Source organism: Petaurus breviceps, unplaced genomic scaffold (genome assembly GCF_028583685.1).
Source record: "Petaurus breviceps papuanus isolate PSGF00001 unplaced genomic scaffold, PetGlider_PUasm1.0 90977, whole genome shotgun sequence".
In the NCBI taxonomy this organism is placed as follows: domain Eukaryota; kingdom Metazoa; phylum Chordata; class Mammalia; order Diprotodontia; family Petauridae; genus Petaurus; species Petaurus breviceps.
Genome location: NW_027187391.1, coordinates 23333847 through 23349006, shown reverse-complemented (window position 1 = coordinate 23349006; position 15160 = coordinate 23333847). Strand labels below are relative to the sequence as shown.

Below are 15160 nucleotides of genomic sequence, written 5' to 3'. Positions count from 1 at the left end.
CCCAAAATATTTTCAAAAAAATAACTTGTCTAACCAAGTCTCCCTAAGGGTATGTCTTTGCATTTATATTTTTCCATATAAAACTTCATTTTATTACCATTAACCCAACCTTCTAGCCTGCCAAGATATTTTTAGATTCTGAATCTGTCGAGCATCATGCCTGCTGTTTCTATAAACTTTATATCATCACCAAATTTGATCTGCATGCTATACACACACACACACACACACACACACACACACATATGTATTTTTTTCCAAGGTATTTAATAACATTTTAAACAGCACAGAGATAAGCAAAGACCCCTGGGTCATTCTACTAGACACCTCTTTCCAAATTGCCATCAAGTGATTAATGGTGACTCTTTTATCATTTAACCAATTCTGAATCCATCTAACCACACTGTCATATAGCTTACATCTATCAGTTTTTGTCTGAATAGCATTAGAGGGCTTGTCAGATGATTTGCTAAAATTTAGGCAATATATAATCTGCAAAATTCTCCTGATCTGCCAATCTGATATTTCACTTAAAAAAGGAAATGATGTTAGTTTCAAAGACCTATTTTTATTAAAGCCAAGTAGGCTTTTGTGATCACAGGTTTCTTTCCTGTATGTTCACTAGTCATCCCTTCAATGTTACATGACAGAATTCTGCCAGGAATTGCATAAAGTTCACACTCTGTTCTATTTTTTGAAAATCAGAACAGTATTAGCTCTTCCTTAGGCTGCAATACTTTTGTTCTCTTCATTCCTTTATAGGATCACAGATTTAAATTGGAAGGAATTAGAGGACATTAAATCTACTCTTTTTACAAGTGAGATAACTGGTACAAAGAGACTTAAGTGACTTGTCTAGGGTCAAATACCTAGTTAGTGTCTGTGGTAAGATTTGAACCCAGATCTTCCTGACATCAAGTCCAGTGCCTCATCCACTGTTTTATGATGTGCTTCATCCTGGATTTCAGAGATAATGGAGGCTCATCAATAATATCTACCAGTCCTTTCAGTAATGCATGATACTGTATCTGTAACTTGTGACTCAAACTTATTTAAGAATATTCAGGTGCTTACCTTTGGTTTCAGCTCTTTGAATGATATCTTTATACTTATTTTGGTTTTTGTACCTTTTTTGACTGTTTATTAGCTATTTATATTCTGTCCTTTCTGTCCAAAGATTATTCTTCTTGCCAATGGAAACAGAAACATTTTTATTAAGGAATTCTGCTTTCTCCTTTTATAATATTCCTATCCACCCTGAGCAATAGTCTTTCCCTCTTTTCTTTGGTATTTTCCTTTTCTCCATTTTAGTATTAAAATTTTCATTTTTATTGTCTTTAGTATTCCTCATGAGCCTTAACTTAATTTGAACTTTAGCAGCCTTGACACCATTCTTATAGGATTATATCATTTCTTGTTATTCATGCTTTGTTTGGTTTTGTTCTTGCTTCCATCTTTGATTCATGTCTTTTTAATACCTAAGTTGGTGTATCCCTGTGCATCGACAATGATCTCTTTAAACAACTCTTGCTTTCCCTTCTCATCAGAATTACTTATTCTTGTGCTTTAAGAATTTTGTACTTAAGAAATTACAGTCTCTTTTGGGCTGGCATCTCTTATAGAATTTAAGCTAACAGACCATAACTATGTCTTGTCTGTACCTTTTGAAATTGGCTCTTCAAAACCTTGATATGTTTAATTTTTTTGGAAATACACTTATACAGGAAAGAGCATAAAAAGGATTTGTACCCAAGCCCACTGTGAATGATGAAAACTTTACTCTTTTCCAGTAGGCTTTCACCTTCCTCCAGGGGACAGTCATGTTGTGAGAACACCCAGCAAGGAAGAGAACTCAAGATTTGTTTTAAAATGTTATGACACTTTTTTTCAAGTCCACATTATTTCACCATACTACCTCTATTGAGCTTCATCAAAGACAAAGTTCACAGATTCTTCCATCATGCTGATCACTGCTCAGTTTCTAGTTAACTACCCAATGTAATTTATCCTTGAAGTAATTTGCCACCACTTCACTCTGCCTCTTGTCTTATACCTCTAAACACTGCTTTCTAACTGGTCTCTTTCTTTTCAGTGATCTCGTCAATTACCAGCATTTATTAAGATGTTAACATGTGCCAAGCACTGTTCTAAGAGCTCCATTCTTCTACTACTGATATCACTAGTTTATCTTTTTAAAAGGTTTTTATTATGAATTCAACAGTCATAAATGATTACAAACAATTCAAATTGTGAAGAATAGGGAAGAGGACTGCATATGAAACTAAGAACTTCTGCCACATAGAATTTTTTTAAAGAATATATAAACTTTAAAAGATAGTAATAAATAGCTCCATTTGTTGCCCATTCTTTACCTCTCCTGCTCTCTCTTTGTTCATCTTTTAAAATGCCATATTGATGTTCTTTTTTCATGTCTATTATTACCCAGCAAACCACTTCCCTCTACCTGAGTAGGAACTCTGTCTTATATATGATCAGGCAAAACAACAAATTGGCCATTTTCGAAAATGCATGTTTGTTTCTATACCCCTAAACTAGCTCCTCTCTGCGAAGAGGTAGAAGGTATGTTTCATCATCAAACTTTTGAAGTCATCATTGGTTGATGCTTTGATCAGACACTAGAGTGTATTTTAGATAATGCCTTGGTTTTACTGTATTGTATCATAAATTCTAAGCTGGAATGGTCACTTCCCCATCAGGTTCCCAAATCTACGTTGGCAATTAGTTTCTTCCTTTTGCATGATTTTGTTCCAGTATGTAAGTTCCAGAATGGGTTTTCCACCTTTTAGAGCAGGGGAAACTATGATTTACAAGTTATTAGATACTCAGTTTTTGTCAGAGAGAGAGCCCCTGCAAATGTCTGGATAATTGAAATCCCTAGTCATTGCTACACCATGCATCTGTGCTAGGCTCCTGAATTATTCTCCAATTCCCTGTGAATTTAGGGGCATCTTCTTCCTACATTGTAGCTACTCTTTATTGTATGAGGCAATCAACAAGCATTTATGAAGCACTCACCATATGGCAGGCATTGTATTAGGTCCTGGGAAGACAAGGACAAAAATAAAAAAGTCTCTGCTGTAAGGAAGCTGACATTCTATGGAGAAAGGAAGAAGCATGTTTACATATATTTAAATACAAAATACATAAAAAATAATTTCAAGGAGAGGGGACTCACTACCAAATTAGATGATTAGAAAAAGCCTTATGTAAGAGGTGATGCTTGCAATGAATGTTGAAGGCTATAGATCATATGTTTAAGCAGTTTTCTCTCTCTTTATTTTCAACTTAAAGCCATTTTTATTTTATTTTCAAAACTTCAGGCAAATATATTTTTACCAGTATTTGTAAGATGGTCTCATTCCCTGTCATGATTCCTGTAATGTATGTAGTAACCCATGGTCTGGAAATCAAAATTCCATTCTTAATCAATGTCTTTTTAATGAACTGCTCAATCCTCAAAAGTACCCCTCTTATTTGAAGCCCTTGATTTCAACTAGCAGTAGTGATAAAAGGATCATTTCATTGACATGGCATAAAATAATTACCAAGGACATTAAGAATTTTTTAAAGTGTGTCAAATTATCTCTCACAGAATTGCTTAGGCATAAGAAATCTCTTTGAAAAAATCAGTAAAGATTAAATTGGGGTATTAGTTTGAAAGGAAGAAATATGGGGAGTAAGAAATCTTCATGATATCATGGTTAAGGCTCAACGTGATTATGAAACTATAGTTAGATAATTCTGATCAGAAAACTTAGTATAATATTCTGCATGTTAAATTTATATCTATAACTGTTATTCATCTCAATGTTGTGTCAAGAAACATTTAGTCCTAAGTAAAAATATTGTATTATTAAATACTATTAAGTGCAGGGTGGCTAGGTAGCACAGTGAATAGAGCATAGGCCCTGAAGTCAGGAGGACCTGAGTTCAAATCCCACCTCATACACTTAGCACAACAACTAGCCATGTGACTTTGGGCAAGTCACTTAACCCCAATTGCCCTGCCTTCCGCCTCCAAAAAAAGAAAAAAAAAATATATATAGTATTAAGTGCAAATCAGAATATTTCCTTGAAGCTTAAAGAAGTTTTAAAGTCTGTACTTATTTTATCCATTAGAGTTTTAAAATTCATTTGAAAGTAGAATTATTGGGGCAGCTAGGTGGCACAGTGAATAGAGCACCAGCCCTGGAGTCAGGAGGACCTGAGTTCAAATCCAGCCTCAGACACTTGACACACACACACAAAAACTAGCTGTGTGACTTTGGGCAAATCACTTAACCCCAATTGCCCTCCAAAAAACAACAACAAAAAAAAAAGTAGAATTATTTTATTTGGCATTTAATGACTATGTAGAAAAATCTAGGTATTTGATTTTGGATGCTGTTTCTTTAACAAATATATATGTTGTAAGTAGCTCTTACATAGTTACTTTAAATTGTCCAAAAACAAAAGAAGAGAAAAGTCTAAAATTGATACAGAAAAATGAATAATTGAAAATAGATTATGAGTTCATTATCCAGGGGTTTTCTCACAGAAATTAATTTAGTCTTACCCTTTTTGTCCTCTTTGCTGGTGCTTTTAGCTGCCTTTTATTCTAATTTCAACTTCTTTCCTTTTGTGTTTCAATATTTTGACTTCACTTTGTCAAATTAGAGCTTTTTGCTGACAATGTGGAGACATGGTTTGGTTTAGAAAGGTTAGTGTTTATCAGTATTTAAATTTTTTTTAGATATACACTCACTTGTCAGTAACATAGAGCAGGTAACTGGTTGGTGCCTACAGAAGATTTTCTTTGCTTTCTATTTGAATTTTAGCATTACCCATCTTCTTTATTTTCAGACTACTATAATGCCATGTTCCTCAAATTAAAATGGACTATATTTTTCTTAAATTGTTACAAAAATATCCAAGTAATAACCTTTCTAGTGATCCTAGAAGTCTTTGTCATCATAAGATTGAACACAGGTGGTATTTGTTTTAATAACAGATTGCATTTCAAAAGTTCACATTTAAATTTGTTGTTTAGAAAGCAGCTCACATTTTATTATATTTGCAGCGGTATATGTGATTTGGGGCCTTGGGACAGCCTACAAAAGCTTTCTTAATTTTAAATGTGCCTAAAAGTGTTGGACTGTGTTAATATGCTATTTGTTGCTATTGAACCAGAGCTCAATGTACAATAATATTTCTATGGATGAAGTCCAACATGGGATGCCAGGAGCCCATGTGCTTCTCTTCCCCATGGTTCCCTAGCTAGTCCAGGCACATATTTCCTTACACAGGATCCCATCACTTGAGCCCAAGTCCCCAAGGCAAGGCATTCATTTATCCTAGGAAAGGTTTGAAATTCATCCCTCCTACTCCATCCCTTTTGCAAATGGTCACTGTAGGCTTTATAGTCTCCACTACAATATATGTAACTTATCAAAAAATTAATACTTAAATATTTTAGAAGACAATTTTCTCACTCAAAATATTTTTGTGATTACTTCTTCCTTTTCTAAATTGTCATTAACCATCCTTTTATTAATATGTTCCGTACTAGAGTCTTGCCAGGAATCAAAATTAACTCATTCTGGCAATCTCACAAGGGCAACACTCTATCAAATGAGCCACCTCCTTTTCTCACAATAAAAGTAGTAAGAATTATTTCCTTCTTTTCAAGCTGTTGTAGGTCTTCTGTACTTTTGTAAAAATGCCCCATTTTTACCTTTTGCAATTTTAAATCGGAACCGTCAGCTTAGTGTTGTAATAGAAAACTGTCTGTGTATTTGCAAAAATCTGAAGCATATTCACTCTACCTTCCCTTAAGAATTATCATGGATACCAAGCTATTTGAACATACTGTGGTTTCTAGGAGGTCGTAATGATGATTTGTTTCTCTTGTGTAAGATTTCTGGTCTAATTGACAGATTTATGAGTTGAAAGATATAATAGTGACGGGCAGCTAAGTGGCACAGTGAGTAGAGCGCCGGCCTTGAAGTCAGGAGGACCTGGGTTCGGATCTGGCCTCAGACACTTGATATATACACACAGAAACTTGCTGTGTGACCTTGGGCAAGTCACTCAACCCCAATTGCCCTATCCTTCCCCCTCCAAAAAAAGAAAAAAAAAGAAACTAGTGAACATGCTAGTGAACATGGCTTAAATTTTAACAATTTCTTACAAGACATTTTGAAAATACCAAATGGCTATTAATTATCATAAAACTTGGGGGTTATATATATACTCTATGAGTCTTGATAATGAAATAACAGTCTTTCATTTTAACCATTGTTTCAGCTATGTTATAGAAGAAAACACCATGTAAACTATTTTTTCTAATTTGTCTTTTGAATAGGTCCAACTTGGCCAAGCAGAAATCAAATGCCCCATCACAGAATGCAATGAATACCTAGAGGAATCAACTGTTCTATATAACCTGCCACATGATGATGTCATCAAATACAAGTACTTCTTGGAACTCAGCCGTATTGACTCCAGCACCAAGCCATGCCCTCAATGCAAGCACTTTACAACCTACAAGAAGAGAGGACATGGTCCAACTCCTACCAAATTGGAAAACAAATACAAAGTGAGCATGCTCACCAGAGCTATGGATTAGATGTCACATGATAGGAGCAGCCAAAGTAGGACAGCATGTGGTGGGCATTAAGTGGGCTTTCTTCTCTTACTGGAGCCTAATGTAAGCTACGTTTTAGAATATGGTTCTGTAGTACTATATCCCTGCATAAATATTCAAGTCTAGAACAATTTCATATATTCATGAATGTAATCATGGCTGTATTTTACATACACATGATTCAGACACTTTATTTGTCATTTTACCTTAAGAAGATCAAGAATACATCATATATACAAAATTTAAATCTAATATTCAGACTAATAACAATTTATAATGTTCAAGTCCTCTTGCACCCATATATGCTAGGCTATTTTCACTAGTCTATCTGTTGAGTCAGTTATTTTGACTGTGGCCTCATCTAAATTTGCCAAAAGTAGTAGAAGACTTTTATAAACTTTATGATGCTTAAGCAAAATGGAAAAATGAAGGTTTTGTATTTTAAGGTAATTGTTAGAACATCATATATCTTGGGAGGAATTATAGCATTCACCAAGCAGTTTAAATGGAATTGTGGTTTGGCAGATAGTTTCCTCCAGTGTTTTACGTTCAGGACAGTGTATATGGTGAGTTTGGTAAGAGCCATGAAGGTCTCATCATCAGTATTTGAAGTGATCTACTATAATAAATAAACCTATTTAGATAGTTATACTTCTTATACAGTCAGTCATGTTTATATTATTACTGCTTAATGCACGGTACCTGGTGGATTATCTTATTAATTTTGTTCCTCAATAATCCTTAATAATTGTTTTTTTCCCCTTAAATTAACAAGTTGTCTAACTAAGAATAATGCTGTGATGGTAATTTTAAACAACTGAACTAATATTACAAGAATTGTCTTTCTTCAACTCTGACTTAGAATTCTTTTATTCTACAACTTTTTAAAAATTCATTTTATTAGAACTAATTTCCCTTATAAATATTTTCATTCTACAGTTTGCAGCATTTAATTTTGGAACTTATAATGGAAGAGTAAAAATTTAGATCCAATCAATTTGTGATGTATACTTTTTCAACCACTTCATACGTGATTCTTATTGAAGGAAAATCTTGGAATTTTATTTTTACATAAAGAGATGATAAGGGGGGAGGGTTGTTATGAATAGTTAATAACAATAAAATTTTACAGATATCACTTCAGTCAAGATCACTCAAGTCATCTTATGGTGGAAATTCCCAGTTTAGTTATTGAAAGGAAAATATGAAGATGTCTAGATTCCATTCACATTGCAAGAGCCAAAAATTTCTATTGAATTTTCTATTGAACTTTTTTTCTTTTTGAGTTAAGGGCTTTTGGTTTATGTGTTATTTAGTTACCTTCTCCTCTCTCCTTTTGGAATCAAGTAAGTATTTTGTGGGTTGGATGAATGAAAATGAGATTTAAATGAAGCCAGATTTAGGTTTTTTTGGGCTTAGAAATTTTACTTCTCAGTAAAAGAATGGAAGTGTGCTTTCAGGTCAGAAGGCAACAACTACCATTTTATATATTTTAAAAATTAAACTATTTCAGTCTTTGTGGGAAAAAATTGAAGAACTTTAGTATAATGTGCAAGAACAGTGCATCCTTCACTGAACTGAAATTGCCAGAATATTTTAAGAAACATGGTGGTGTTATTCTTTTTTCATCCTTATGAGAGAGAGAAGGCCTATTAGTAACTGGAAGTAGCCAACTCCTATTCTCTGAAATACACACAGTACAGGGAAATTTGTGTATGAGTTCAGTTATTCCTAAAGAAAATAGCAGGGGTGGCTCGGTGGTGCAGTGAATAGAGTACTGGCCCTGTAGTCAGGAGGACCTGAGTTCAAATATGGACTTAGACACTTAACACAAAAAACTAGCTGTGTGATTCTGGGCAAGTCACTTAACCCCAATTGCCCTACTTTCCCCCCTCCAAAAAGTGCAAAAAAAAAAAAAGAAAGAAAAGAAAATAGCAGTCTTACTGTTATGGTTTCTGCTATTATTAATATACTTAATTTTACATAATATCGTTTTCCAACTAGGGAACTTAGTATAATGTCTAAATGTGTAATTCATTCTTTGTATGCTAAATTATGTAAGGTAAGTAGATGGCAGCAACCATATCATCCAAACAAATAATTCTCTGATACTGTTTAATAAGAGCAAAACTGGGCACAATCGACCATCCTGCTCATTTCCATTTCTATCTCCTATCTATGTATTCTATTGATTGCCACTGGTAGGAAGATAGAAATTGGTGCGGAGATGGACTCAATCTATTTAATCAATTTCAAGGTCACAGATGTAGGAGAAGAGCATAATAAATCTTTTAAATTTATTGCACTGCTTTTTTATTCCTTTTGAATGGGTGGATGGATTGGGGAGTTCTAAACCATTAATTACATACAATTTCATCAGTTATAACTTATTTCCAAATTCTTTGTTTTTTGCTTTTTGGAGGGGGGAAGGCAGGGCAATTGGGGTTAAGTGACTTGCCCAAGGTCATATGGCTATGTCAGTGTTAAGTGTCTGAGGCTGGATTTGAACTCAGGTCCTCCTGATTCCAGGGCCAGTGCTCTATTCACTGTGTCACCTAGCCGCCCCTTATTTCCAAAATATTTAGAGTTCAGTACAATTTTTTTTGGGGGGGGTCTAGGTCTCCCCATCTTGCCCAGGATGGCAGTGCAGCAGGCAAATGGGTCCAATGCCAATACTGATTATCACAGGGGCTTTGCCCTCCTTTGTATCCCTTGACTCACTTCTTAAAGAGGCTTATTTACTGAATGGGTGTTACCTCACTCAAAGTGAGAACCTGAAAAGACTTTAGCCTAAAAGGGGCAGGGTCTCCCATTGTATCCTGGGCCATCTCCAGTCATCCTGATGAATATCTGGCCACTGACCAGATGGCTCTGGAGAAGAAAGTGAAGCTGGTGACCTTGCACAGCTCTCCCTCACTCAAATGAAAATCACCTTCAATTCATGTCATCTTCTCCCTAATGTCATGGCCCTCTTTGAGAATGAAGAACAAACACAACCACCTGTTTTCTAACCTCTTTTTAGGCAGCCTGATGCTCCACCCCATCAGCTCTCACACCCTCATTATTTTGGTGCCAGATTTAGTGTGTACACTCAGTAAGTTTAACCTATTGCCCATCAGAAATCTAAGTGGCTCTACCTGCCTCAGCCTCCCCAGTAGTAGGGATTACAGGCATAAACCAAGACTCTCAGCCCAGGATCACTATTAATTAGTAATAAATTACCTTTGAGAGTGTGAGATTTCAGCAGTATTAATTTGTATTATAAGATAGTAGAAATAGTGTTTAAGTTGCTTTGGACAGTGTACCCTGCATCTCTTGGATACTCTGAAAGCATTTTAAATCCTGTTAGAATATTTCCACCAACTCAATATAGGCTGTTTTTTCACTCATCTATAAAAATTGAGGTATTGAGGGCATATTCTATAAATACTTCCTAATCATACTCTTAATACTAATTCCTACTATAGTATCAGAAAACCCTGTTGTTTCTCATAATTTGACTGGTTATCCAAAGTACAAACTGGATAGTAGCTGTGTTTCCTGACTATCCTTAGAAAATTCTTCTTGTCTCAGGTGGAGACTAGCAAGTATCCCACTCAGCGGTTTTAAGGTTCAGAAAATGGTTCCAATGTGTCATTCACCCGAATAGGGAGGTGCTTTCACCCCTTATGGCCATCATTACTTTTTTTTTTATTTAAAAAAATGCTTTATTAACTTCTGATTTACATCATTCGTTTCCGCCAGATTTTGAGTTACAAATTTTCTCCCCGCTTTTCCCCCACCCACCGCCCCAAAATAGCAGCCCCACAGTATACCCCTCCTCTAATCTGCTCTCTCCCATATTTTTTCCCATACCCCTTTCGACTTTTCCAGTGGATCTCTATGCCTCAGTGTCTATATATCTTATTTCTCAATTACATGTAAGATGGTATTAATAATAGTATATGTATGCATATATACACACATATATATGTACATATATATATATTTGAATATTTGATTTTAAAACTTTCAATTCCAGATTCATTCCCTTCCTTCCCCGTCACCCACCCCCACTGTGAAGACAAGCAGTTCAGTATAGGTTGTACATGAGTGGCTAATGCAAAACAACAACATAGTAGATATATTGTAAAAGACTGACTACACTTCCCTCCCTCCCATCCCACCTCCCACCCACTCCACTCTCCACCCTGATCTCGTCTCTTTTCAAAAGTGGGTGCTTCCAACTTCCCTCCCCCCCAGCTTGCCCTCTCTTCCATCATTCCCCCTCTCATCCCCTTCCCCCCCTATTCTCCTGGAGGGTGACATACCCTTTTAGTGTGTATTTCACTCCCTCCTCAAGCCAGACTTAATGGGAATAAGGTTGACCCATTCCCTTTTGCCTTCCTATTCTTCCCCTCCATTGTAACCATTTTCCCTTGCCTCTTCTATATGAGATAGTTTAGCTCATTCTATCTTTCCCCATCTCCTCTCATTATATTCCTCTCTCACCTCTTAATTTCACCTTTTAAGTATCATTCCTTCCTGTTAAATTGGTCATGTGCCCTCTATCTATTTATACCTGTAAATATATATACACATTTACATATGTATTCATATGCCCTCATATATATATATATTTCTAATCCCTTCAACTGCTGAGAAAAAGTTTCATAAGTTATAATTACTGTTTTCCCATGTAGGAATGTTAATAGTTCAACTTTGATAAGTTCCTTACGATTTCTTTTCCCTGTTTACTTTCTCATGCTTCTCTTGCTTCTTGTATCTGAATGTCAAATTTTCTATTCAACTCTGGTTTTTTCAGCAAGAATGCTTGAAAGTCCTCTATTCCACTGAATGACCATATTTTCCCCTGAAACATGATACTCAGTTTTCCTGGGTAGGTGATTCTTGGTTTTAATCCCAGCTCCTTTGACCTCTGGAATATCACATTACAAGCCCTTCGATCCCTCAGTGTAGAAGTTACCAGATCCTGGGTTATCCTGATTGTGTTTCCACAATATTCAAATTGTTTCTTCCTGGCTGCTTGTAATATTCTCTCCTTAATCTGGGTATTCTGGAACCTGGCTATAATATTCCTAGGAGTTTTCTTTTGGGGATCTTTTTCAGTAGGTGATCGGTGGATTCTTTCAACCTCTAGTTCAAGCTCTCTGGTACTAAAACATCAGGGCAGTTTTCTTTGAGAACTTCCTGGAGGATGATTTCTAGCTTCTTACTTTGGTCATGGCTTTCAGGTAGTCCAATAATTTTTAAATTATCTCTCCTGGATCTCTTTTCCAGGTCGGTGGTTTTTCCCATGAGATATTTCACATTGCCTTCTATTCTTTCATTTGTTTGGATCTGTTTAACAGCATCTTGATTTCTCATAAAGTCATTAGCTTCCATTTGCTCCAATCTAATTCTGAAGCCATGATTCTCCTCATTGAGCTTTTGAGATTCTTTTTCCATCTGGAAAATTCGGCTTTTTAAGGCATTCTTCTCCTCGTTGCCTTTTTGAGCCTCCTTTGCCATTTGAGTCAGTCTGTTTTTTAAGGTATTATTTTCTCAGTCAGGCTGTTGACTCTCATTTCATAATTTTCTTGCATCGTTCTCATTTCTCTTCCCAATTTTTCCTCCACTTCTCTTATCTGCTTCTTAAGGTCCTCTATGGCCTGTAACCAGCTCATATTTTCCTTTGAAGCTTTTGATGCAGGAGTTCTGACTTCACTGTCTTCCTCCTGTTCCATGCCTTGCTCCTTCTTGTCCCCAAAATAGAACTGCAATGTTGGAATCTTCTGTCTGCTTTGTTTCTTTTGCCTGCTCATTTTGCCACTCAATTACTTGACTTTTGGCCTTTTTGCCACAGTAGGACTCTGCCACCAGACTGGGGAGCTTTCGTCCCAAACGCTGAGGTTTTCTCAGCTTCCTGAGGTATTAGATGGGTACCCTCTCTGAGGTCTCACATGCTCTGGCAAGCTGGCCACACACCCCAGGAGCTCCACCCTAGACTGCAATCCAGATCCAAGCAGGTTAAAGCAAGAGCGATTACCCCTCAGACTGGTGCTTGGTCCCCGTACAGTCTGCAGGCCAGGAGCTGAAGCCGCCACGCGGGGCTGGCTGGCTGTGCTGGGGTCTCAGTGGTTTCTCGCCCCGGGGGTAAAAGCCACGCGCTCCCACTTACTGGGTCCCAAAGTCCAGACTGCACTGGCCTCTCACCTTGTCCTTCGCATCTATGTGTTGATAAATCTGGAAATGGCCACCGCTGCTGCTGTTCTAGAGTCCCTCTGGGCGCTGCTGGTCAGGCCCGCCCTGGGGCTAAAGCCTCAGCATGGTGCTGGGCTAGGCTCCCAGAGCACTTTGCTGGATTCCTGCCGGCCTGCCGGGTTGTCCTCAGTGATAGGTTAGCTTCTCTGTATCATTTTGTGGGTTCTGCAGCTCCAAAGTTTGTTTAGAGTCCCCTTTTTACATGGATTGGGGAAGGTGGAAGCTGGAGCTGTGGGAAGGTCGGGCTTCTACTCCACCATCTTGGCTCTGCTTGGCCATCATTACTTTTAAGGACTTCCAAGAACAGTAGGTGCTATTGGTGCCAGAATGTCAGATAGGTAATGGAGTGAATAGTTGGAAACTGGGAATCATTCCTTCCTCCTTCGAGGATTTGGCTGGCACATTGAGTCTTTCTCAGGATGAGACTTTTGTAATATGTGAATTGTAAAACCCAAGGGAGGATTGCAGGGTTGAACACTGTGACTGAGGATACAAGAATGATGAAAGGCATAGAACTGAAGATGTGACAAGGGCAGGGGCTTGTCAGCTGGATTCAAGGGACTTGCCATATAGGAGAGTTGCTCTCCATCTGTGCTCCACCCCACTCATCATTTTAGAAACTCCTATGTCTCCAAGCTTGAGGAAGCAAGACGTTATTGAATTATGCAAATTGTATAGTTTCAAGTCTCTATAAAGACTTTTGAAGCTTTTATTGTCTAAATTTTGACCATCTAGGAATTCATCTCTCGTTTATCTTATTTTCTCTTATGGAACTTAATGCACACTGTGAAACTATTTCACTTATGATCACGTATTCACAGAACAGTTAGTGCAGTTAGATAGGGTATGTCTGTAATTTGGTTCAGTTATTTTTTTTTCTTTTGAATGCATTGATATAATAGCTTAGCTCTAAAATAATTAGCAGTTTGTGTATTTTTCTAGATTAATGGTGCCAACTCAATAAGAGTTTGAATTGTGTTAAAATTACATTAAAATATCAAACATCTTTACCTCCAATAATTTGCTATTTTAAAATAGTATTTATTATTATAATTATTACCAACATTTTTATTATTGTCTGGTATGGTGTTGGGAATTGTGGGTTTTTTTATTAGTTTAAAAATGTGAGACAAGAAATCTCATCACAAGAAAATGTAAAAGAAGTAAACAGAAGTAATAACTAGTAATAACCAGAACTATTAGATATATAGACTTCATTCTTTTAAGTCATCAAGAAGAAACTTCTCCAAGCAAAAGCTTTAGTAAATAAACTTCTCATTGTGTTCTGAAAATCAATAACCCATGTTCTTTCAGAGCAGGGAAATTACAGACTGGGGAGATTTTTCCCAAGAGAAGCTTACCTTTGGTCAAATCTAGGGTTATTATCTCAAATGTAGCATTTCTTTGGTTTCCTGTGATTTTGACTATGCTGACTCTGGTACCAAAAAAAAATCTCACCTTCCTAATAAACACCATGATAGCAATCTACTACTTTTTCTCTCTTTATAAAATTCATAAACTCTTTTCTCAACTTACACTAATCACTCTCCTTTGAGAAGGAACAGATGCAGAGAAGAGACTAGTATAAAAAGAATGAAACGTATTTACATAAAATCTCAGGAGCAGTTTTATGTCTCTCATTTGGTCCACTTGGGAATGCAAAGAAAATCCCTTGTCTTATATTTGATTGGGCTCAGATTATTTAATAATTAGATAGTGTTAAATGGCACAAAACAAGTTCCACTTGTGCCTTTCTCTGGTATAATTTAGAATTATAATCAGTTTTATAAGTAATTCAGTTTTTAGCAAATTCATCCTCAACTTCTCTTCCTTTGCCTGAGACAGGCACAAAATTATCCTTTGTCCCATCTCAGGTTGAAAGATTAAATGTCAACATCTTAACATCAATAATCATGCCTTCTTTCATATTTATATGATTTGTCAGCTCTATTAAAATTTTTTTAAGCCTTCTAGGAAAGAATTATATTTCACAAAATAGCATTAAGTATATTACCTTCTTTGGCAAATGTTCAGTCAATAAGCATAAGTGCTGATGGTGTGCCAATCTAGTGAAGCTTACGGGCCCCTTCTCAGAATAATGTTTTTTGTTTTGCATTGTTTTGTTTTTGGAGGGGGGAAAGCAGGGCAGTTGGGGTTAAGTGATTTGCCCAAGGTCACATACCTAGTAAGCGTGTTGTGTGTAAAGTGTCTGGGATCAGATTTGAACTCACTTCCTCCTAACTCCAGGGCCAGTGCTCTATTCACTGCACC

General features: G+C 36.5%; 1 protein-coding gene across 1 annotated transcript in view; it reads left to right on the top strand.

Annotated features, from left to right (window-relative positions):
• Positions 1 to 15160, top strand: part of RNF217 (ring finger protein 217) — a 164325-nt gene that overhangs the window by 88212 nt on the left and 60953 nt on the right. The window contains exon 2 of the mRNA XM_069077486.1: positions 6365 to 6598. Coding sequence (XP_068933587.1) covers positions 6365 to 6598 — 234 coding nt within the window. The remainder of the gene's footprint in view (positions 1 to 6364; positions 6599 to 15160) is intronic.